Raw genomic sequence first — 23974 nt, 5'->3', positions numbered from 1 at the left:
TAGGCAACTAATTTGTCCCGGTTCGTGGAAGGAACCGGGACTAAAGCTCCCCCTTCAGTCCCGGTTCGAGCCACGAACCGGGACCAATGGCTGTGGGCTAGGAGCGAGGCCCATTGGTCCCCGTTCATGCAGGAACTGGGACAAATGTATCCAGACGAACCGGGACCAATGCCCACGAGGCCCCGGCTGGCCCCCTGGGCTCACGAACCGGGACGAATGCCCCCATCACTAGTGCAGAACCGGGCAATAGCACCAGTTCATAAGGCCCTTTAGTGCCGGTTCCATAACCAGCACTAAAGTGTGGTCACTAAAGGCCCCCCCTTTAGTACCGGTTCTGCACGAACCGGTGCTAAAGGGAAACCACGTGGCACGAGCCAGCTCCGGGGGCCTGGAGCCCTTTAGTACCGGTTGGTAACACCAACCGGTACTATAAGGTTTGGGGTTTTTTAGTTTTATGGTTTCTTTTTCATTTAATTTTGTGTTTCCATTTTAATTCTTTTTCGTTTGCTGGTATTTTACAATACTACACATTGTAAACGTTATGCATATATATATATATATGAATAGAATTTCTAGTAGAACCAATCATCGAGTTCAACATGATTGTCATGATATTATAAGCGTTCATATATAACACCACAAAAGCAAATCACTTAAGTTCAGAACGAAGAACACGAACATGAAAGGCCAAGTACTAATTAAGAGCAGCATGAAGAACTAGCTAAATCACTCCTGCTAGCTACTCTCTCTCTGGTAAAATAGCATAGAACATGTATAGCTCTCCTGATTGATCATACTGGAGCATGCCGATGAACCTGTCTCCTAATCGTGGGCTGCGCTTCTCATTGCTGCCCCCTAGTACTTCTCTGCGATCATTAACAATTTTCCTCCAATCTTTCACTATTAAGCATTCATCGCTTCTAGAAATCCTGAATGCATTCATGTGCAATGCAGGATATCTTAGCCTTAAGCTAACAATTGACATCTGACCTTTAGTCTCGATCCCCTGAGGCACAATTGTCATCGGGGGTCCCTGTTGAAGAACATCGTATAGTACTTAATTAATATACTCAGCAATGAAAGTTTTAAAAAAATATGTATGCAAAATATGCACTGAGGACAAATAGTAAATATCTTACCATCATTCCTAAATAGATGTGACCGTAGTTCAATACCATCACTATTGGTCGCACATTTTGAGTACTAACATTTCCAAGTGCAGGAAAAAAATTTGTCTTGACAGTATGAAGATCCTCAAGCCATGAAACATAATGACTTATCTCCTCGCAGTTTAGTTCAGATCCGGGACAGTAGAAGGTCCTGTCTACCAAGCGCCGGACATGTTTGGTTGAATGGAGATAAGTTGTCAATAGAAATTAGTTGTCAGTTATTTTTGAAATAAGCAATATCAAAGACAAAAATATATTTGAGAAGAACTCACATAATGGTAGAACTGGAGGCGTCTGCACATCGACCCATATGTCTCTATTACCTTCAGTATTATCTTCCGGACGAATATCAAAGGTGATAACCATACCAGACTCAAATGCATAAGCCTTGCATAGTGCTTGCCAAGTTTTGCATTCAAAATAGGTGTACGTGTGTGCATTGTATACTTTGACGTTGAAAGTATAACCATCATGCTCAGTTTTCAGGTAAGCTCTCTTTACCTCCACAGTTTCCATATCTTTGAAACCTATCTTATCCAAGACAAAAATTCTTGCATGGCATGGGATGCGCTAGTAGAATAGTGAAAATTAAAAATTATAAGTCAGGCAAATGAAGCATATATAAGTCATGCTTAATTACGAAAACAGACTTGTCCTTGTGACTTACTGTATCGAATTCGAAAGTCTCATCCAGCTTGATGCTGAATCGCCTACCATCAACAAGGAAATTTTTGTCGCACTGGCCGCGCTCGTCTTCACAGTATGTGCACATACCGAAATTTTTTCCATCGTCAGACGACATTTCCTATGTTCATATTAGGCGAAACATTAAACACTTACTAATTCAATTAATTCAACTACTTCTGTTAATTCAACTAAGCATTTACTAAAAATAAACTAGTTATATTAATTCAGTTAGTTCAACTAAGCATTTACTAAAAATAAACTAGTTCTATATATTAATTCAACTAGTTCAACTAAGCATTTACTAAAAATAAACTAGTTTAAATATATATCTAACTATAATATTTTAATTAGATAATCAAATCTCAGATACAACAATTTTCTTACTAAAAATAAACTAGTTATATTAATTATTCAACTAGTTCAAATCTCATATACCTAAATAAACTAGTTCGACAATTTTCTTACTAAAAATAAACTAATTATATTAATTATTCAACTAGTTCAAATCTCACATACCTAGCTAATTAATATCTAATTAAATTTTCTAAAAAACAGAAAACAGAAAACAGAAAATAAGTAAAAAATGTGTGCGTGTGTGTATGTGTGTGTGTATATATGTGTGTAGTGTGTGTATATGTGTGTATGTGTGTGTACGCCGCCTCGTACGCCGCCGCCCCGTACGTACGAGCGGGGGCGCCGGCGTACGGGGCGAGGGCGGCGGCGTACGGGGCGGGGGCGCTGGCGCGCGGGTGCGAGAGATGACGTACGGGACGGCGGCGGCGTTCGGGGTGGCGGCGCGAGCCGACGACGACGACGGGCAGCGGCGGGGACAGCGACGACGACGACGGACGACGGGCGACGGGCGGCGATGACGGGATCGAGCAGCGCACGGCGATGTCGAGAGGTTGGAGACGAAAGTGGGGAGATGTAACTGAAATTTTCGTAAGTGCTATATATATAGGATCACCCTTTAGTACCGGTTGGTGGCACCAACCGGTACTAAAGGCCAACTTTGGTCAGGCCAAGAGGCGGGAAGAGCAGGCCTTTAGTACCGGTTGGTGCCACCAACCGGTACTAAAGGGTGATCTGTAGTACCGGTTGGAGCCACCAACCGATACTAAAGGTCTCGCGCTGACACCCCAAAGTTTAGTCCCACCTCGCCGGGCGAAGGGCAGCCGCACTGGTTTATAAACCCAGCCCCGGCTACCTCTTTGAACTCCTCTATATAGCAGGCTTGTGGGCCTAAATTCTGCGCGCTGCCCTGTGAGTTTGCTGGGCCTTTAAGGCCTGTAATTGCACGCCCGTGGCCTAGCAGACCCACAGGGCAGCGTCCCAATTTTTTTTAGTTTTTTTCTTTTCTGCTTTATTTTCTTCTATTTATTTCTGCGTAGTTTTTTGTATAGTTTTTTCTTTTCTGTTATATTTATTTTCTTCTATTTATTTCTGAGTAGTTTTTCATCTAGTTTGCCAAAATTCAACATTTTCAGAGTTCATTTTGTAGTGATTTTCAATTTCACAGTCATTTTATATAGTTTTTTTCTTTTCAGCTATAGTTTTTTTTCCTGCTATTTTTCTTTTCTGCAAAACTTGATGGTCAAAGTCTGGAGTTATAACCAAAGTTTAAAAAAAACAAATGCCGACGTGCAATTAGTTTTTGCCATAACAGAAGAAGTCCGGAGTTGTAATAAATTATTAAAAATAAAAAAGAGGTGCAATGCTCGTTAATTTGCTTTAAGCCTTTCGGAATAGTGTAAACTGCACTGCGCATAGCTCCGTGCAGTCTACCATATTCCTGAAGGCTTGAAGCTAAGCAACGTGAGCATTGAGCCTCTTCTTCATCGTCTCTGCACTCAGGGCTTATAAACCGCTCCTAATCCCTCTCTCTTCGCGAGGTGGGACTAAAAAATAGCTTACTAAGAAACTGTAGTACTGGTTCATCCATGAACCAGTACTAAAGGTGCTCGTGTGGCCCCAGCTAGCCTTACCTGACACAACCTCATTAGTACCAGTTCGTGGCACGAACCGGTGCTAAAGGTTCGCCACGAACCGGTACTAAACAGTTTCTCCCGCCTAGCAATTGGTGCATACTGAACGCAAAAAATATATGAGCATTTAGATCATGATCTTACATTTCTTTACAGTCTAAATTGTCAATATAATCTTATAACATCAAAAATACTTTGATCATCAATGATCTTTGTGTGTACAATCCGAATTGTCAATATGAGTCATCAACGATTTATAAACCGATGAAGACTCATATTGTGGCCACAAATTCTACACATAGAGTTCAATGAAGACCAAGTGCTTGTGATAGTTTGAGAAATAACATATTTAAGGTGGTAAAAGGCTTGTTAGGGGAGCGAGGTGGGACTAAAAACAGCTTGCCATAACCTCATTAGTACCGGTTCGTGATACGAACCGGCACTAAATGGTGATGGTGGGGCCATAGCCTGACCGCAGGCTGACACAACCTCTTTAGTACCGGTTCGTGGCATGAACCGGTACTAAAGGTTCGCCACGAACCGGTGCTATTGATCGCCGCCACGAACCGGCACTAATGTACACACTAGTGCCGGCTGAAATTTAAACCGGCACTATTGTGCTTCACATTTGACCCTTTTTCTACTAGTGCATGGGTCCCGGTTCGTGAATGAACCGGGACTAATGGGCTGGCCAGGCCCGAACCAAAGCCCTGTTTTCTACTAGTGACACGATGCAAAGTCACATCCCTTCTGAAACTTGTTTGCATGTTATTTCTTACCGAAGAGTGTTTTGCCCCTTTAAGAGGCCAGAAAATTAGTTATTGCTTTGAAAATAGCAAACAAACTCAAATAGTTCTAAAATTTGAGCATGGGAATTCCAATGGTGTGTGTTAGTCATATAACAAGTTTGAATTTGAAACGAGTTAAAAATGGAGTTGTGGGTGGCAGTCGGCGGTTTCCGTTCGAAAGTCTCATACTTCATCGGAGAGTTTTCAATTTTTACACGAGGTGCACCATGTTTTTGCTGTAACGCTCTCAAATTTTTACCACACCCTACATGGATGAGATGAAGACACCATGAAAAGTTTCATCCCTTTTGGAACTCGTTTGCATGCTATTTCTTACCGAAGAGCGTTTTCCTCTTTTAGTGGCCGAAAAATCAGGTAATGCTTTGGAAAAAAATATTCACTTTGTCCAATGTCAAGAAGCTGCTAGGAAAGATGTGGAGAGAGCCTTCTGTGTGCTTCAGAAGCACTTTGCAATTGTTTGTGGTCCTGCCGAGTACTGAAGCTCCAAGGTTCTATGACAGATCATGACTTGTTGTATCATATTGCATAACACGATCATTGAATATGAGAGGTATATGCCTGAGAACTTTCGTTCCATCACCAATGGAACTCTGGTTGAGTCAGCGTATCAGCTCCAAAATGATCTTATTGAGCATCACTGGTAACATCATAGCGCTTCCTAGTTGTTCTATCACAAGTTAGTTGCTACATTTGGACTATTCGTTGTGTTTAAATTTGAATAATTCGGTTTGTAAACTTTGAATTCAGTTTGTAAACTATATTCGTGATTTGCTTGAATATTCATATTTATGTTTAGTTTCTATATTGCTAGTATGTAGTTGGAATGTATACTAGAATTGCATAAGTTTAGAAAAAACAAAAATTTACTCCGTATAGAGGATCAGCTAGGTCTGGCCAAATCTTAGTGGAGTATTAGGTTTACTCCTTCCTCATTTATTTTTAGGGGGTCGGTTAGAGTTGGACTAAGAGAAGGCATTAGCGAATAAAAAAATCGCACAAATCTCAGCATAGTATCCAACTTGAATGAAGCCCCAAATAATTTAAGTTGACTGAAAAATAGCAATTCTGTTTTCTATAATTTCACTGATAACTTCACCAATACACTGCAAGGAAAGATAGCTTCGCAAATAAACAAATGAAAATTCTTCTAAAAAACAAATGAAATTAATCTTTAACCTATGAACATTTCAAGGGCTCAAATTCACAACGGTTCATATAGCTACAATATGTAGAAGCTTGTCTTGTGGGAGCCTAGAGCATGAGCAAGGCCACAGCGAGCGCGGTGACCGCGGCGGCCCTCTCACCAAAGTGCGCCTGCAGCTTGCCAGCAGGGTTGGTCGGGGCAGGCCGGCGAGTCGGCGCAGCGGTGTCGAGGACGATGATCTTGAGCTTCATGCCGCTCTTGTAGTGCGGGCTGACGCCGCAGAAGAACCACCGGCGTCCAGCCGTGTTGAGCGCGAGACGGTCCTCGCCGGAGGTCCTGACGACGGCGCCGGTTGTTTTTTCTTACAATGTTTTTTCTTCATTTCAGGCTCACTGTTTCAAATTATGGCACAATCGCAAAGGGTGTTGCTTCCATAAGCCATGCCCATCTACCGACTAGTTGCCAATTTTCCGTGGGTTTCTGAGAGTTTTATTCCGGTCCTTTCCTGGCTTTTTTGTTGTCCGATTCTATTACGGTTTCTTTTGTTTTTTTCTTACAATTTTCCCTTTCCTTTTGATTCTGTTTTTATTTTTTATTTTTTGGTTCAGTTTCTTTTATATTTTATTTCTTCCGGTTTTCTATTGTTTTGGATTTTCATTTCTATACAAAAATATCCATCCACTTCTAAAAAATCTTCACAGTCACTTTAAAAAGCATGGTTTTTAAAAATATTCACGGACTAAAAATATAGTCATGGTTTCAAAACATGTTCATACAATTTAAAAAATCACGTTGTTTTGAAATGTTAACACTTTTAAAAAAGTCCACAAATTTTAGAAAATGTTCAGATTTGTTAAATTATGAAACTTTTTCAAATAATGATATTCATGTTTTAATGAAAACAAAATGGAAAAAAATGAACTAGAAAACCATAAAATCGGTAAGACAAAGGAGGGGGGTGGGAGGGGGGGGGTCTCTGTAAGATAAGGCATCAACAAATAAAAAAGAGGTAAATACACCCGTGGTGCTTCAACTTGCCATGGATGTTCAGTTTAGTGCCTGAACTTGAAAAATAGGCCGAACTAGTTGTAAAACTTGGCACGAACGTGCAAATACAGTGCTAATCACAACCATAGACGTAAAGTGCGTCGAGGTGGCAACCGTATATGGCTGATGTGGCACAAACATGGCGTGGGGCCCACTTATAACTGTGAAACATAATTATTTGAATACTATACGTCTCTATGATTAGTGGGCGCGCCTATCAATACCTTAGCAAAAATAAAATGGAAGGGCGCTAAGACATGGGGTCGAACCAGCAAACTGACGCTCGCACGCTGCTCGCGCTAGCCACCACAACAAACAAATTTTAATATTAAAATTGGCCCCTCAAACTTCATATATGAACCGGGAACTCTTGTGTCCTGAAATGCGCTGCAGCCAGTGGCCCCATATTTCACACGTTATTTTTTAAAAAATTGTAAAAATAGGTAAATAATATCATAATAAAATTTTAATGTTAAAATTGGCCCACATACTTCATATATTGAACTAGAAACTTCTGTGTGCTGAAATGGGCTGCAGCCATTGGCCCATGTTGCACACGTTATTTTTTTTAAATGTAAAAGATACGTAAATAATAATCATAATAATAACAGTAGTAATCAAATATTCATGTGTTATGAGAAATTACCTCATGCCACACAAATCTCCATGTGCACACAAAGTAAATATATAGAGTTATACCATATACAATAAAATAAATTACTAAAAATATTCATGTAATATTTAGAAATATTAAATTATTATTTAGAAAATACTCACTCCGTCCCATAATGTAAGACATTTTTTGACACTAGGGACAGAGGGAGTACTATTTTTAGAAAAAACTATTTTAAATGTTAGTATTTACAAAAAAATTAAACACTTATGTATTATATTTAATATAGTATTTTCAAATAATAATTTAAATTTTCTAAAAAATTACAGGAACCTTTTTAAGCAAGATATTTTATACCTCCATATATTTATTTTGTGATCACACGGATATTTGTGTAGCATGAAGTAATTATTAATAACACATGAATATTCAAACCCACCCCTAAAAAATGAATATTCAAATCTTGGTTATATGATTATTATTATTATCAACATATTTTTTACATCAAAAATTAAAGTGCGGAAAATGGCCCACAAGTTACAACACATATATGTACACAAGAGTTTTTGATATATTAAGCATGAGGGGCTGATGTTAACATGAAAACGTGTTTGGTGTTATCGTCAGGTCGCAGGTTCGATGCCTGTGCCGTACATTTTTATGTACATTTTCTTACTAATTACTAACAGGTGGGCCCACTAGTCATAGGGTCATATAGTACTCAAGTAATTCTGTTTTGTAGCTACAAGTGGGCTGCCATGTCAGTGCCATGTCTAGCCATACACGATGCCATGTCGACGCACTTTACGTCCACGGACAGGATTAGCACTGTATTTGTCCGTCCGTGTCAAGTTAAACCAGTTCGGCGTATTTTTCAAGTTCAGGCGCTAAAGTGAATATTGATGACAAGTTCAAGCACTATCGGTGTATTTACCTCAATAAAAAAATAGCATGAATTTCAGCGCAGTATCAAACGAATGAAAATATGAATGAAGCCCGAATAATTTCAATCGACTAAAATATAGCAATTCTGTTTTCTATAACTTCACAAATATACTGCAAGGAAAGATAGCTTCGCTAATAAACAAATGAAATTCCTCTAAAGAGACAAATGAAATTAATCTTTAACCGATGAAGAATTCAAGGGCTCAAATTCACAACGGTTCGTATAGCCACAACATGTAGAGGGTCGTCTCGTGGGAGCCTAGAGCACGAGAATGGCCGCAGCGAGCGCGGTGACCGCGGCCGCCATGCCACCAAAGCGCGCCTGCAGCTTGCCAGCAGGGTTGGTCGGGGCAGGCTGGGGAGTCGGGGCGGCGGTGTCGAGGACGGTGATCTTGAGCTTCATGCCGCTCTTGCAGTGCGGGCCGACGCCGCAGAAGAACCACCGGCGTCCAGCCGTGTCGAGCGCGAGACGGTCCTCGCCGGAGGTCCTGACGATGGCGCCGGCCGTCTGGGTGCACGCGACGAAGTCTGGACCGCCCACCTCCACCAGATTGTGGGCGGGGCTCCCGTACTTGAACACTGCGTTATACAGTAGTTAGCACGAAATTAGTTTCGCGTCGCAGAGAAAATGGCATACGCGTGGCCGGCGGAATAGATTGACGGGGGTATGTGACTACCTAGCGTGTCGCCGACGACGAACTGCTTGGTCTCGGCCCAGGCCGTGTAGTTGAAGTTGAGGGTCCAGCCCTTGTCGTCGCCGACCAAGTGCTCCGTGGCGATGGCGAGCACCGGGAGGAAGGCCACGGCGAACACGGCGACAAGCATCTGCTTGGACGCCATCACTGACTGAGTACGCAGCCAAGCTAGCGAGATGACTGGCTTGTGGCCTCTGATGGGGTGGATGCAGCTCGTGTGTTGTGCTTCTAGCTCTGGCTTTGCAAGTAATACGTACGTATATATAGGGAGGGAGAGACAGAGCTCAGTGATGACTGTACGTACGTATACTATACGCATAGTAATCATCGTTGGCACGCGTCTTGTCTCTGAATGGAGCTATCAGCTAGCAGCTGGCCGATGGCGGCGCCGGCAATGGTGTGACGAGTTGAATGCGTCAGCGTGGCGCCAAATGTAGTGTTGCATTGGCTTCATCGAAACAGAGGATACGCCGCATCAGTCACAAGGGATGCTCATTGTTTGGTCATGTTAAACAAAAGACGTGGTCTTGATTTGACACATGTTTTTGGTGTACTTTTTTCTTCTGCGTTATGTTTTCGGTGTAGTTGGACACATGGACACTTGGGCCGGCCAGGTTCGTCCATGTTATGCTGATCCGCCCCGTGGCAGCATAACATCGCGAAGGCCAATCTTAGCGCTCTACTGGAACCGTCGTGTTTGCCGAGTTTCGTTTAAACTTGGCAAAAACTAAAAACAGGTCGGCAGTGTGTTTGCCGAGTTCCGCTCTTGGTAAAAGGGACTCGGCTGGGACAGGTTGGCTGTCATTAATATTGCCAAGTTCTTATTATCTGGAACTCGGTAAACAGTTAAATGGCGAATGCCGAGTATCTGAGATCGGAAACTCGGCAAACAGTTAAATGGCGATCGCTGAGTATTTGGAGAACTCAGCAAACAGGCTCCCTTAATATTTAGTGTTAAATTTTGATCATAGATTTAACTAAAAATATAATGCATGTCATGAAAAATTATATTGTTGGATTTGTATTTGAATATAATTTTTAATGATATTATTTTTTGTTACATGCATTAATATTTTATTAATGAAATTTAAGATCTAATTTTAACACAAAATATGAGGTGGATTAATAAATCAGGACGAAGGTAGTATCTGAAATTAGAAACTCGGTAAATGGTTAAACGGCGATTGCTGACTATTTGGAGAAATCAGCAAACAGGGGGCGCTAGATGGGACAATCAGTTAACGACAGAGCCACATGACACAAACATTTGTCGAGTTTCAATACCCGTGCGCTGCTAACATGTGGCATATCCTATTTTGCTGAGTTGGCCTTGTCAGGAACTCGACAAACAAGAATTTTGAACTCGCTAGAAAGACAATGTGTGTGGTGCTAACGTGTCACATATCCAATTCACCGAGTTCACACGGCCAGGAACTCGGCAAGCCTTTGCCTAGTTTTGAACTCGGGCAATCTTAGCGACCCAAGCAAATCCCCTTTTTGTAAATCCAATATTAGACATATCACAACAAATAGTTTTTAACTACACATATACATTATCCATCATTGTTGATCATGTGCAGGATCCTTACATTGAAGTTCATAACTACACCTAGATTACATAGTACCATGATTGACAAGTAAATAAAATATATCGCTAGGGTTGGTAGCTCTTATAGCAATTGTACTCATGGACTTAAATAAGTGGAAAGATGGTTGGTGAGGTAATGAAATCAACAACACATGGCCCATAAATACAATTTGGAATCACTCACTTGCACCTCTACTTAGTTTTAGTGAGCATATGAGGTGAACACTCAAAACTTCACTGCAAAAATGTAAAATTGCCCTTTTTGTTTTGATGCCACTATGTGCATAGAGAAGTGGTGTTAGCTTGGTCTATGAGGACTATGATCAGTGATACATCTTTCCTCTTGTTTGTTTTGCATCATAACAATATAACGATGCGCAAAGTAGGTTTACCAACTCCTCTGAATCCCCTAGGACATATTTGATTCGGAACTTAATGTAAAATTATTGTTTTATATGTTGTCACAAAAGGTTTGCCTTTACGCGGTGGAAGTCTTACGAACAATCGAGACTAAAACTGGGTGGGATGACCCAACAAAAGAAAATGTCAAATGCTCTTCTCCTTCCCAATATTTTCTCAGAAAAAAATTCTAAAAAGGGTTGCGCTCAACCCCCCTCCCTCCTCCTACCGTGAGTTCATTGGTCAATGACGTCTTTTACGCACTTCTATTCTTGAAGACTTTGTTGGGCCTTCAATCGCAGGGGATTATAGGACATCTGTAAATTTCCCTCAAGCAGATGACCCAAAATTTATCAGTTCGCGGAAGGTCTAGGATGAGAGTGATCCCTGACAAATAGTCCTGCAATCAAATACAAGTGGTCTCTTCTGCACTAGTTCGGCGAAGGGATGATCATATATGTGTAATATGGATGGGAAAAGTAACTTTTTGTAATCTGAGTAAATACAAACAACAAGGTAACAAGTAACAAAAGTGAATAAAACCGTGTTTGAATGCTTGAAAACAAGGTCTAGGGTTCATACTTTCACTAGTGTCGACTCTCAACATCATTCATAGTTAAATAACATGATATGCCCTCAAAAAGTGCGGTAAAGAATCGCTCCAAAGTTTCCTCTTGTGTTGGATCTAACTAGGATGAGATTGCTTAGATGGGCTAATAGCAAACCATCTCAAAGTCGCCTTTCAAATCTTAATCCGTTGAACTACCCCATATGCACCCTAAAAAATTGTACTACGACAACACCATATGATATTTATCGTTCCAATCTATTATGCATAGAGTTACCCCAATTTCACTACGGCTCTTCATAAGTTATACTACACATGCGTCATGTAATCTCAGTGATTCCAAAAGATTCAATCCAACATACAGAAACTCATAAATGAGCAAGATTCAATTCACCATAAGGAGAATAGAAGGGGATGCATCATAAGATTCAACACTATTGACAAAACCAATGATACAATCAAGATCAGAAACTTACATGATCATGTGTGTGTGAGAGGGAGAGGGAGGGAGAGAGAGAGAGAGAGAGAGAGAGAGAGAGAGAGAGAGAGAGAGAGAGAGAGAGAGAGAGAGAACATAACTGCTAGTACATACCTTTAGCCCCGAGGGAGGATTACTCACATACCACCATGAGAAGGGGGAAAGAGTTTTTGGTGATGGTGATGTAAATGGTGTACATGAATAAACACCACACTAGCATTCAAAATTCATGTGCTTTTTTTCCATTATTTTGCAACCACTCAAGAAATAATATTTTTAACATAATTATTTTTATAATCTTTACTAACATGTGGATATAAAAAGAACAATCAAAATTGCACCTTCAAGACTTTATCCATGTCTAAACGCCATGTACTTTGCAATGAAGACAACAAAATTATCATACATCTTCCTCTGTGTTGGTTTTGCATCATAATGGTATAGTAATGTGCAAAGTAAGTTTACCAGCAAATCCTTTGTATCCTCCATCACATATTTGATTCAACTCTTAATGTGAAACTATTGTTTTATATGTTTTCACAAAAGGTTTGTCTTCATGCAGTGGAAGAATTACGAACAATCGAGATTGAAACTCGGCAGGATTGGAGCCCAAGAATAGATAATGTGAAATGCTCTTCTCCCCCCAATCTTTCCTCGGGAAAAAGTTGTAAAAGGGAGGCGCTCAGTTTCCTCCCCCCTCCTACTGCGAGGTTCCGGGTCCCCTCTCCATCCCTCTTTCATTCTAATGGCAGAAGGAGGCTACACCATCCCTTCGTATTGGTTGTTTAGATAAGGTTAGGACATGTGTGTCTCATGTCGGCATTACGACGATAGAAGCGGCGGTGCTTAAAATAAAATTTTCCCAGTTATTGCTCTGTCCTGAATGGTGCAGGTTCTCTACGAGACATCTTTAGTTAGTCTGTTGGTGAGGTGGGTCTATGGTTCCTAGGTGTTATAGGTGTTGTGGTGACAACACCATGGGGTTTTTGTCCTTTGGCCTTGACCGCGTCTCATCGACATCTGCTCCAACATCTTTGGGAAGCCTAAAGGAAGTATTGGAGTTGGTAGGAAGTGTTGCTTTGCACCATGGCGACACACGTCTAAGGAGGATGGATGGAGTGGTGCAAGGTTATAGATCTAGGAGGCAGATCTGACGATTCTTCTTCGACACAATAGGGTAGAGTAGCAGGATCTTGGTGGAGTCATCCAAGGTTAAATAGTTGGACATATGACTGGAAGGCAATAAAAACAACACTACCTTGCCCATAAATGCAACTTTCTAATTATCTAAATCAAACACTCCATTCGTTCCAAAATATTTGTCTTTCTAGAGATTTCAACAAGTGACTACATACAGAGCAAAATGACTGAATCTACACTCTAAAATATGTCTATATACATCCGTATGTGGTAGTCCATTTGAAATCTCTAAAAGGACAAATATTTAGGAACGGAGGGAGTATGTCACTAGGATTGATAGCTCTTGCAGCAATTGTACTCATCATTAAAAATATACATGTGGTTGGTGAGGTGTTAAAAATCTAGAACACCCAGGCTATAGGTAAACTTGGAATCACTCCTTCAAAAACCACCTACACATAGTACCGGTGAGCATAGAAGGTGAACACTCAACACCGCATGCACTACAAGAACGTAAGCTTCCCCATCTTTTTGTTGTTGTCGCTCAGTTGGTAGATAGATAAATGATGCTAGATAAATGACGCTAACTTGGTCTACCATGACTATGTTCGATGCTAGGCATGGGAGCACTAGCAATATGAGTTCAATTTGAGAGTGTGTACAATAGATGATACGATGAGGTACTGTTATAATGATAGTTGACGGACTTTCCTCTTCCACATGCATGGAGTCTATACCAACATTAGGTTCTCCGAATAGGCAACATCACACTTGTGATCATTTCTAATTGGGCAATGTGGCATTTTTGTGTAAAAGGTGGGTGTGGGTTTTTTATCTCAAGGGATATGGAATGGACACAGTCATCCCAATATCCTGAGCAGAATTAAGACCAAATTCCAAACTAGGGTGTTAGCGAGAGCAAAAGACCTAAGAGCACTTGTGAGAGTAAATTGTTTTTGCCCATCGTAAACATGTGTGAATCTTCCTATTCATGGAACATGGCAAATATTTCTCCTCTATTCAAATAAAAGAATGCATTGTGTGTTAATTTGTCCAGGCATGCGAATTCCTTCATTTCGAAAGAGAAGTTGAGCCCTGGCTAGAGATAATAGCATAAACTGGAAATGCATGCCACACACCAAGTTTTTTCTTCAAAAACCACTCATATGTTCATCAACTCATATTCATCCAACACTAGAGAGAGATGTTAATGTTTCCCACTAAAGCTGGAAACTCATTCCAGAAATACTCAGGGACGACCCATAGATAACAGATAAACCTAGTCCTAACTGGTTATTTGTTACTCTTAACAGATAACTGATTGATTTCCTAATTGTTACTGTGGAGGCATCATTTTTTTTTCTACAAAACAAATAACCTTGTCTTAACTGGTTGCTACAAAAAAATGTGTTGCCATGAGATGTAAAGTTAATGCATGAAATTGCATTGGTTTCTGGATCGAGCACAATATTCTTTTTCTCTTACGGGACCCTTCTCAACTAAATCCAGAACCTTATCATCCAGCAGTCGATCCCAGTTTTGCAGATAATAGATATCAACAATGAATGGCTGTTGTTCATTGGCACACGGTATTTCTAAGTTTTGTGAATGACCTAGATTTTCTTGCTTACTAGAACTATAGAACCCTCGTTGATATCATCATCAGCAGTAGCATCAATATTGTCAGTTTTTTGCTCTTCGACGTTTACTATGACCAATTGCTAAGAATACCTAGAAGAATTACTAGTTTTGAAAAACTTAGCAATCGATCCTTTCTAGGATTCTACTAGTTCATCTATCTGTTTTTCTCTCTTCCTTTTATCACTACCGAACGAATACTTTCTTGGAGACATGTCACTAAACATGCTGCATAAAAATGGTCAATACAGGGAACAGAAGCACCTGGAAACAGATTGATGTGGATGTAGGTGGCTTGATCCATAGGCCGCAGCAGCGGGAGTCAGCATGAACAAAGAAGACGATGCCATGATGTGAACAAAATTTCCGATTTCTTCTAATCCACTGCCTTAGTACTCTCTCATATCTGTATCCAATCAAGAGCAGAGGAAGACTATGCAGATGTGGTCGATGTGCTATGTGGAATCGTGAGCACCGGGGGGCAGCGTTGAAGTTGTGTCTCACATGACATCAATGGCAGAGAGGGAAGCTTCCATGTTCATCATCTATGTTAGCTTGTTGAGCTTGGCCAACTTCTTCACATCCATGCATATAATATGGTAAATATGGAACTCCATATCAAGATACCACACTATATGATGTAGAGATCATGCCTTTCCCATTTTTGAAAACTATACCACATTCTAGACAGTAATACCATGCTTAAATTATTTATATTTAACGAAATTTAATCAGGCGTTCATAAAAAAATGTGAGGAGTGTGCGTTGGCGGAAACGCCTTACCTGATCCAGGGTGACGTGCTGCGTGTTAAGTAGGCAGGGTGCGAGCCTGAGATACGTGTACAAGAGTTGGTTGAGATACAACTTGATGAAAAAGAAAGATAAGAGATAAGCTAGCTAGTTGTTACACCAGAATATCTATGCGCCTAGCTATCCTTGAGGAGTACTCAACCTCTCCTATACGGTTACAATACATGACACAATTATGTGTTTAACACCCTCCCTTAATCACAACTTGGTCAAGTTGAGATTACGTTTGAACTCTTCAAAATTCCGCACAGGCAATGCCTTTGTAAAACCGTCTGCAACTTGATCTTTGGAGTGCACAAACCGAATATCAAGTTGCTTCTGAGCAACTCTTTCTCTGACAAAATGAAAATCAATTTCTATATGTTTTGTTCTAGCATGAAAAACTGGATTAGCAGAGAGATAGGTAGCACCAAGGTTGTCACACCATAGACATGGAGCTTGTGTATTCTTCACACCAAGTTCTTTCAACATAGACTGAACCCATATAATCTCTGCTGTAGCATTTGCCAATGCTTTATACTCTACCTCTGTGCTTGATCTTGAGACAGTGGCTTGTTTTCGTGCACACCATGATATCATGTTAGGTCCAAAGAATACAGCAAACCCACCAGTTGACCTTATGTCATCCAAGCATCCTGCCCAATCTGAATCAGAGAATGCACTAACAAGTGTTGAGGATGATTTGCTGAATTTTAGACCAGTGCTCAAGGTATGTTTAACATATCTGACTATGCGTTTTGCAGCAGTTAGATGGACAGTAGTAGGAGCATGAAGGAACTGACAAACTTTGTTAACTGCAAAGGAAATTACATGTCTAGTAAGAGTGAGATATTGTAATGCTCCCACCAAACTTCTATACCTTGTGCTGTCCTCTTGATTCAAAAGTGTCCCTTCTGTAAGAGATAGTTTTTCTGAGCTGGATAGTGGAGTAGGAGATGGCTTACAATCTTTCAAACCAGCTTTTTTTACCAGATCAGTTGCATACTTTTCTTGAGAGAGGTGAAGTCCATTAGTGTTTCTCTTTACCTCAATCCCAAGAAAGAAGTGCAAGTCTCCAAGGTCATTCAAAGCAAAATCTGCACTCAAGTCCTTCAAGAGCCCTGTGATTGCTTCATCAGATGAGCTTGTCACAATAATATCATCAACATAGATGAGGACAAATATGCATGTGTTGGACTTGTTGTAAATAAACAATCAAGTGTTAGACTTAGAAGGAACAAAGCCAAGTGTCTGCATCTTGTGACAGAGACGTGCATACCATGCCCTTGGAGCTTGCTTTAATCCATACAGGGCTTTATCAAGTTTGCACACATAAGATGGAGCACTTTTACTTATAAACCCAGGAGGTTGTTTCATGTACACTTCCTCTTCCAGAACACCATGGAGAAACGCATTCTGTACATCTAGCTATCTAAGACTCCAGCCCCTAGATAGGACAAGACGAATGGTAGCAGCTTTTACAACTAGACTAAACGTATCCTCATAGTCTATGCCATATCTTTGTTTAAAACCCTTTGCAACCAGTCTATCCTTGTAACGATCAATGGTTCCATCAGATTTTCTTTTAATCCTGAATACCCACTTGCAGTCAATCAAGTTTTTACCTTGCTGTGGAGGAACCAAATGCCATGTTTTGTTTTTCTTCAAAGCCATGTACTCTTCATCCATAACTTTCTTCCATTGTTCACTTCCAAGTGCTTCTTCAACCGTGTTCGGTTCACCTGGTTCTCCTGTAGAGCAAATCAAGCCATATTTAACTATATGTTTGTAGTCTACAGGTTTTGTTACCCCTTTTTGTAGTCGTGTGCGCCTGGGTGATGACGCAACCTCATTCAAAGCCACAGAAGATCCGGCCTCTGGTACAGGAGTTCCAGCCGGAGTCGATCCCGAGGAGGATCTCCTGGGTGCAGCAGCGCGAGCTGTCCCAAAGGGATCTTCTGCGGCTTGTGGCTGCACTGCATCGCCTGGGAAGGCCGCAGAGGATCCAGGCCTCTGAGCCGGCTCATCATTGCGCAATGATGGCGAATCATCACCGGGAGCCGCGCCAGGGCCCGTGCTAGGGTCCGTGTCGATGGAGCTAATCGCAGCTCCCGCTTGTAGCACACCGGCTGGCCACGATAGCGCGCGTCGCCCGAGCCATCCACGCGCCACCAGTTGTCAGCGGGAGATTGGCGCACTGCTGGGTCCGTGCCGCGACCACCGAGAACCGACCGCGTGGCGCCTGTGGGGTCAGACACTGCGGCGCGAGCACCCGCAGCCACAGTCGCGTCTGCTGTGCTAGATCCCGAGGGAGATCCCGTATCTGCTGCGTCTGCTACAACCAATCCCGAGGAGGATCTGATTTCCTGTCGCTCCACCGATCCCGTGGAGGATTTGTCTCCTGCTTCTGAACACATGAAATAAGGAATGAGATTTGCTCCTTCTGCTTCGTTTTTTTCGCCAGTTTTTCTTGGTGCTGTCCCTGTTTCATCAACACACGGCTCATGCAACATGTCAGCAGGATTAGTCAACATGTGATCATCAATATCGTTCCCCCCTTGATCACGACCGGTGAGATGTGAGGGCAAGAGAAAAATCTCTTTGTGAAGAAGGGCACCGACGTTAGGATGTAGATCAGAAAAGGGAAATTGTGTTTCATCGAATACAACATCCCTAGAGATGTAGACTCGTCCTCAGGAGACCTCGAGACACTTGACACCTTTGTGTTGGGTGCTATAGCCGAGGAACACGCACTTGGTGGAATGAAACATGAGTTTACGTTTGTTGTAGGGACGAAGATTGGGCCAGCATGCACACCCAAAGACACGAAGATATTGATAGTTTGGTTTTTCATGAAGAAGTCTTTCTAGTGGTGTTTCATTGTTAATGACACGACTAGGAAGGATGTTTATGAGTTGGACAGCTGTGAGAAAAGCCTCATCCCAGAATTTGAGAGGCATGGACGCTCCTACAAGAAGAGCTAGGCCAACTTCAACTATGTGACGGTGTTTACGCTCAGCTGAGCCGTTCTGTTGGTGTGCATGAGGGTAGGATACGTGGTGTGATATGCCAAGAGTTTGGAAGAAGGACTTTAACTTCTCATACTCCCCCCAGTCTGATTGGACAGCAATGATTTTGCTGTCAAACTTGCGTTCAACAAGGGCTTGGAAGTTTTGAAAAACTTGGAACACTTCGGATCTATGCTTAAGGAGATAAATCCATGTGAATTTACTATAGTCATCAATAAAACTAACGTAATAAGAGTGTCTACCAACAGAGGTAGGGGCTGGACCCCACACATCAGAAAATATGAGTTGCAACGGTTTGGTAGAAACACTAGTAGATATGGGATATGGCAATTGATGACTTTTTGCTCTTTGGTAGGAATCACAAATAGTTTCATTATGTCGCTCAACCACAAACGGGAGCTTATTTTTCCTAAGCAATTTTTCAACGAGAGAAAAAGAAGCATGTCCTAATCTATCATGCCACCGCGCGTGTTGATGAGAGCTTGGTAACACCATAGACTTGTTTATTGAATCTTCTGCGCACCGGGATCAACGGATAAAGTCCTCGAACACATCTACCTCGATAGAGGATTTTCTTCGTTTCCTGATCCTTAATCAAAAAGAAATAAGGGTGAAACTCGAGGAAGACATGATTGTCTAAGGCAATTCGATGAACGGAAAGAAGACTTTTGGCAGCACTAGGAACATGCAAAATTTTCTTGAGATGAATATTGTGACTAGGGGTACTAAATATTGAATGACCAATGTGATTTATCCGCATACCTTCTCCACTGGCCGTGTGGATTTGATCCTTTCCACGGTACCTTTCCTTCATGGTCACCTTCTCAAGTTCATTGGTGATGTGGTTGGTGGCGCCGCTATCGACGTACCAGTTGGTGTCGATGCCGTAGGAGCCGTCGGCCGCCGCAACAACCTTGTCATCGTCCTGAGAATCGTCCTCGTCCTCATCATAGCGGTACCAATAGTCTTTTGCTGTGTGTCCCTGCTTACCACATATCTGGCAGCGAGGCAAGTCCGGGCGAGATCGACCGGAGCCACAGTCGCCGCCGTGGCGAGTCTTGTTGTTGAAGCGCCCACCGTTGTTGCTGCTGCCACCAGACCGTCCCCTCCCGCGGGAAGAGCCGGGGGAACGGCCACCGCCACATCCGCGGGTTGCAGCGTTGGCGGACGATTTGAAGGAGTGGCCGCCCGCACCGTGGAACTGCGCCATGCGTTGGTCGAAGTTGCTGAGCATGGCGAAGATCTCGTCGAGGGAGGCGGGGGAGACGCGGGCGTCGAGAGCCGAGACCAGGGGCTAGTACTCCAGATCCAGCCCGTGGAGGATATAGGAGATTAGCTCATCATCCTAGATCGGCTTGCCCGCCGCGGCCAGTTCATCGGCGAGGCCACGCATGTGAGCAAAGTAGGTGGCGGCTGATTGGGTACCTTTCTGCGCGTTGATGAGGGAGGTCCGGATGTTGTTGACGCGGCTCAGCGACTACGACGAGTACATGCCCGCCAGCGTCGTCCAGAGCGCGTTCACCGTGGTGACCGCGGTCACCGTAACCAGCACTTCCTTGGAGAGGTTGCTGAGGAGGAAGACGAGCACCTGCTGGTCCTCCCTGACCCAAAGAGGGTGGAGAGGGTTGGGCTCGAAGGTGTCCTTGCCGTCCTTGTCCTTGGCGGCGCGGAGCTTGGCCGGCTCCGGTAGTGTGCCGTCGATGTAGCCGAAGACACCGGCGCCACGCAGTTGGGGTGTGATCTGCGTGCGCCACAGCACGTAATTCGTGCAGGAGAGCTTCTCGATGACCTGCCCATTGAGATTGGACTGGGCGGCACCGGAGGAGGAAGACATGGTTTCGGCATAGGTGGAGATGGAGGCTAGATGGGAAGTAGGAAGGCTCTGATTACCATGTGCGTTGGCGGAAACGTCTTACCCGATCCAGGGCGACGTGCTGCGTGTTAAGTAGGCAGGGTGCGAGCCTGAGATACGCGTACAAGAGTTGGTTGAGATACAACTTGATGAAGAAGAAAGATAAGAGATAAGCTAGCTAGTTGTTACACCAGAATATTTATGCGCCTAGCTATCCTTGAGGAGTACTCAACCTCTCCTATACGGTTCCAATACATGACACAATTATGTGTTTAACAAGGATAACCACAAGACTAGATTGTAAAGAACTAGTGGTACAATACACCCCAGAAAGAAAGAACATTACAAACGGATCCTTCGGTAGCCAATTAACCACATTCACCAACGCGAGATGCCGGCGCGCTGCCGCCGCCGCCGTTCCCTCCTGAAGCTGGTGAATGAATACATGCACAGCCTCATGAAGGATGGGGAGTCTTCATCTTCGGTCACAGACCAACACGCCAGGAATGGGGAAAACCGGCGATGCATCACCACCACTGGAGCCATCAGCATGACACGGCGCGAGCAAGACTGCCACTGTTTCACGCGAACGAAGAGAAGACTAAGGAGCCGACTCCGATCCGTCGCCAAGAGAGACGCCATGGTGACGGAGAAGTAGTGATACGTCTCAAACGTATCTATAATTTACGAAATATTTATACTATATTTACATTGTTTATTTATGTTTTTGCACAATATTTATTTAGACTAACCTATTAATTCAGTGTCAAAGGTCAGTTTCTGTTTTCTATTATTTTTGAAAATATAGCTAAAAAATTTTAAGGAGCCGGAACACCTGGCCCATAATTACAACTTGGATCACTCATTGGCACACACTATACAGTTCCTGTGAGCAAAAAAAGGTAAATACTCAAAACTTGCTCATTAAAAATGTAAGGCTGCTTTCTGCCACTTGTTGGGTAGAGAGAAGTGGTGCTAGCTTGTGTATGACAACGATCGAGATCAATGAAGGCATTGGATGCAACGGGATCATGCGTTCAAGCTGAGAGTGTGTACATGAGCCGATCCAATGAGGTTCTCTCAGCTGGATGGCAAACTTCCTCTGCCAAAGGAGGGTCATTGGAACTTTTCTTGTTACTTCGAAGAGCCCATATGACACTTACTCTCATTTCCACAATGGCAATCGACCGATGCGGCCTTTTTGTGCGAAGACGCAGGGCCGCCGTGGTGCTCATCTCATGGGATGTATGGAATATTGGAATGTACCACACATCTTCCCAAGTTGGGTATCAATATTTCAGTGTCTTGTAAATATTTGCAACTCTCCTCGTTGAACTCAATGAATATAATATAAGATTTTGCTGCTATTTCAATTTAGATTACACAGTTTGTTTTTTCTAGGCAGCGATAACAGCATAAGCGAAATTAGCAGGCAGCACAAAACCAAGTAAAACTAAAACCAAACTTTCACGGACCTCCATAATCCAACGACAACCACTTATGCGTCTAAAGCTCATATTCATCCAGAACCAAACTAACAGGATGCCAGCTACCCACTGCAGAAGAGTTTAGAAGCTGGCAGACTACAGAAACATGAGTGGCGTCCTTCGTTTCACTGAAGGCAAAGTTGTGCAAGGAAGCAGGATCATTATCGCGGCATGTCCGACGCCGTTGTCAGCTTCGGATGCTCTGTAACCCAGCCCGGCTGTGACAGCTGCTCCTTTTCGCCTTCAAAGAAGCGGGCGTCCCGCAGCTAGGCCTCAAAGTTTTTTCAGCGAGGCCTCAAAGTTAAGTGGAATCCATCGTCATCGTCTGTTGATCTTGTGCAGGATTCTTACATTAAAGTTCATAACTACACCTAGAACCGTGTTGGCTATGTAAATACAATATGTCACTAGGATTGGTGTCCTTTATAGAAACTGTACTCGTGGTTTTACATAGTCGGACATGCGGCTGGTGAGGTAATAAAATCAACAATTGGCCCATAAATACATCTTGGATCACTCATTTGCACATACCTAGACAGTTCTAGTGAGCATAGAGAAGGTAGAACACTCACAATTTCACGGCGGAAATGTAAGCTTGCTTGCTGCCACCAGGTGGGTAGAGAAGTGGGGCTTGTATATGACGACGAGATCAGTCTCAGCTCTCAGGGAGCATAGAGAAGGTAGAACAGTCACAACTTCACGGCGGAAATGTAAGCTTGCTTGTTGCCACCAAGTGCGTAGAGAAGTGGGGCTTGCATATGACGACCAGATCAGTCTCAGGGCATGTGATGCACCGGGAAAATGGGTTCGGGTTGGCACCGTGTACATGAGCCGGTCTAGCGAGGATTTCTCAACTGGATGATAAACTTCCTCAGCCCAAGGAGAAGCAGACGGAACGTTTCTTGTTCCTTCGTAGAGCCGAGATGGTGTTTATGCTCATTTCCCCACTCGCGGTGGACCAATGCAACCTCTGTGTGAAGAATCACATAGTGCTTTGTTTTTTTTTATTAAAAGAGGGTTTCCCCTCGGATTTCCATTAGAGAAACCAAGCCGAAGTTCAGAGCTAGTCTGTTACAAGCCAAACAGCAAACAACACAAACTAGAAGAAAGTCTAGCCATTACCAACGGCTAAACTCATTCTAAACGAACTAAACAGACAAACTTCGAGGACACCACATAAGTACATTACATTCCGTCCAAAAGAGAACAGACTAAAAACTCATGAAAGCAGAATGGCAAGATCCGAAGAAGTAGAAGCTTCTGCTCACCGAAGCTTCACATTTGTAGCCTTGGTACTCCGAAACGCCACCTCTGCAAAGCTTTATAGATTTCACTTGCCACCTGCTCGATGAGTCTTGCCCCTAGCATCAGTGTTCTTTTCATTGGGCCCTTTTTCTGCAAAATAGTCCAGTCAGCGATCCAATTGCATATTTTTTTAACGATCCCAATTGGGTAGTTTATATTTATCCTGCCAAATATAATATCATTCCTACTACTTCAAATTGCCCATAATAAAGCAGAGGTACCAGTCAATACCGGTTTCTTATCATTTTTGCTGAATTTTTCAACCAAATTCCAAAACAATCATTCAGATCTTTTGGAATAAGTTTAAGATCAGAAGCACACCCAACCAGGCTCCAAATGAGCCTAGCAACAGAGCAGGAGAAGAGGTGATCAATATTCTCCTCTTTCCCACACAGTACACAGTGTTTGTCTCCCTTCCAGCCCCTCTTCAGTAAATTGTCTCTAGTTATAATGCTCTTTTTATTCAGAAGCCATAGGAAAAACTTAATTTTTGCAGGCACTTTTACTTTCCATAAGAATTTCTATGAAAAACCAACATCTGATTTAATAAGATGCAAGTATAATTGAAGATTTCATAGAAAATTTTCTGTTTGCAATCAAAATCCAC

At 42.6% G+C, this 23974-nt stretch overlaps 1 protein-coding gene across 1 annotated transcript; it reads right to left on the bottom strand.

Annotated features, from left to right (window-relative positions):
• Positions 1-8658: 8658 nt before the first annotated feature.
• Positions 8659-9280, bottom strand: LOC119308674 (blue copper protein 1a-like). Its single transcript, XM_037584809.1, has 2 exons — positions 9077-9280; positions 8659-8978 (listed from the first exon to the last, which is right to left on the bottom strand). The coding sequence occupies exons 1-2, from the start codon at positions 9237-9239 to the stop codon at positions 8659-8661; spliced, it is 483 nt and encodes a 160-aa protein (XP_037440706.1). The 5' UTR covers positions 9240-9280.
• Between the last annotated feature and the right edge of the window lie 14694 nt (positions 9281-23974).

Source organism: Triticum dicoccoides, chromosome 1B (genome assembly GCF_002162155.2).
Source record: "Triticum dicoccoides isolate Atlit2015 ecotype Zavitan chromosome 1B, WEW_v2.0, whole genome shotgun sequence".
Classification (NCBI taxonomy): domain Eukaryota; kingdom Viridiplantae; phylum Streptophyta; class Magnoliopsida; order Poales; family Poaceae; genus Triticum; species Triticum dicoccoides.
Note: the sequence above shows the minus strand (reverse complement) of the source record. Positions and strands in the feature narration are given on the sequence as shown.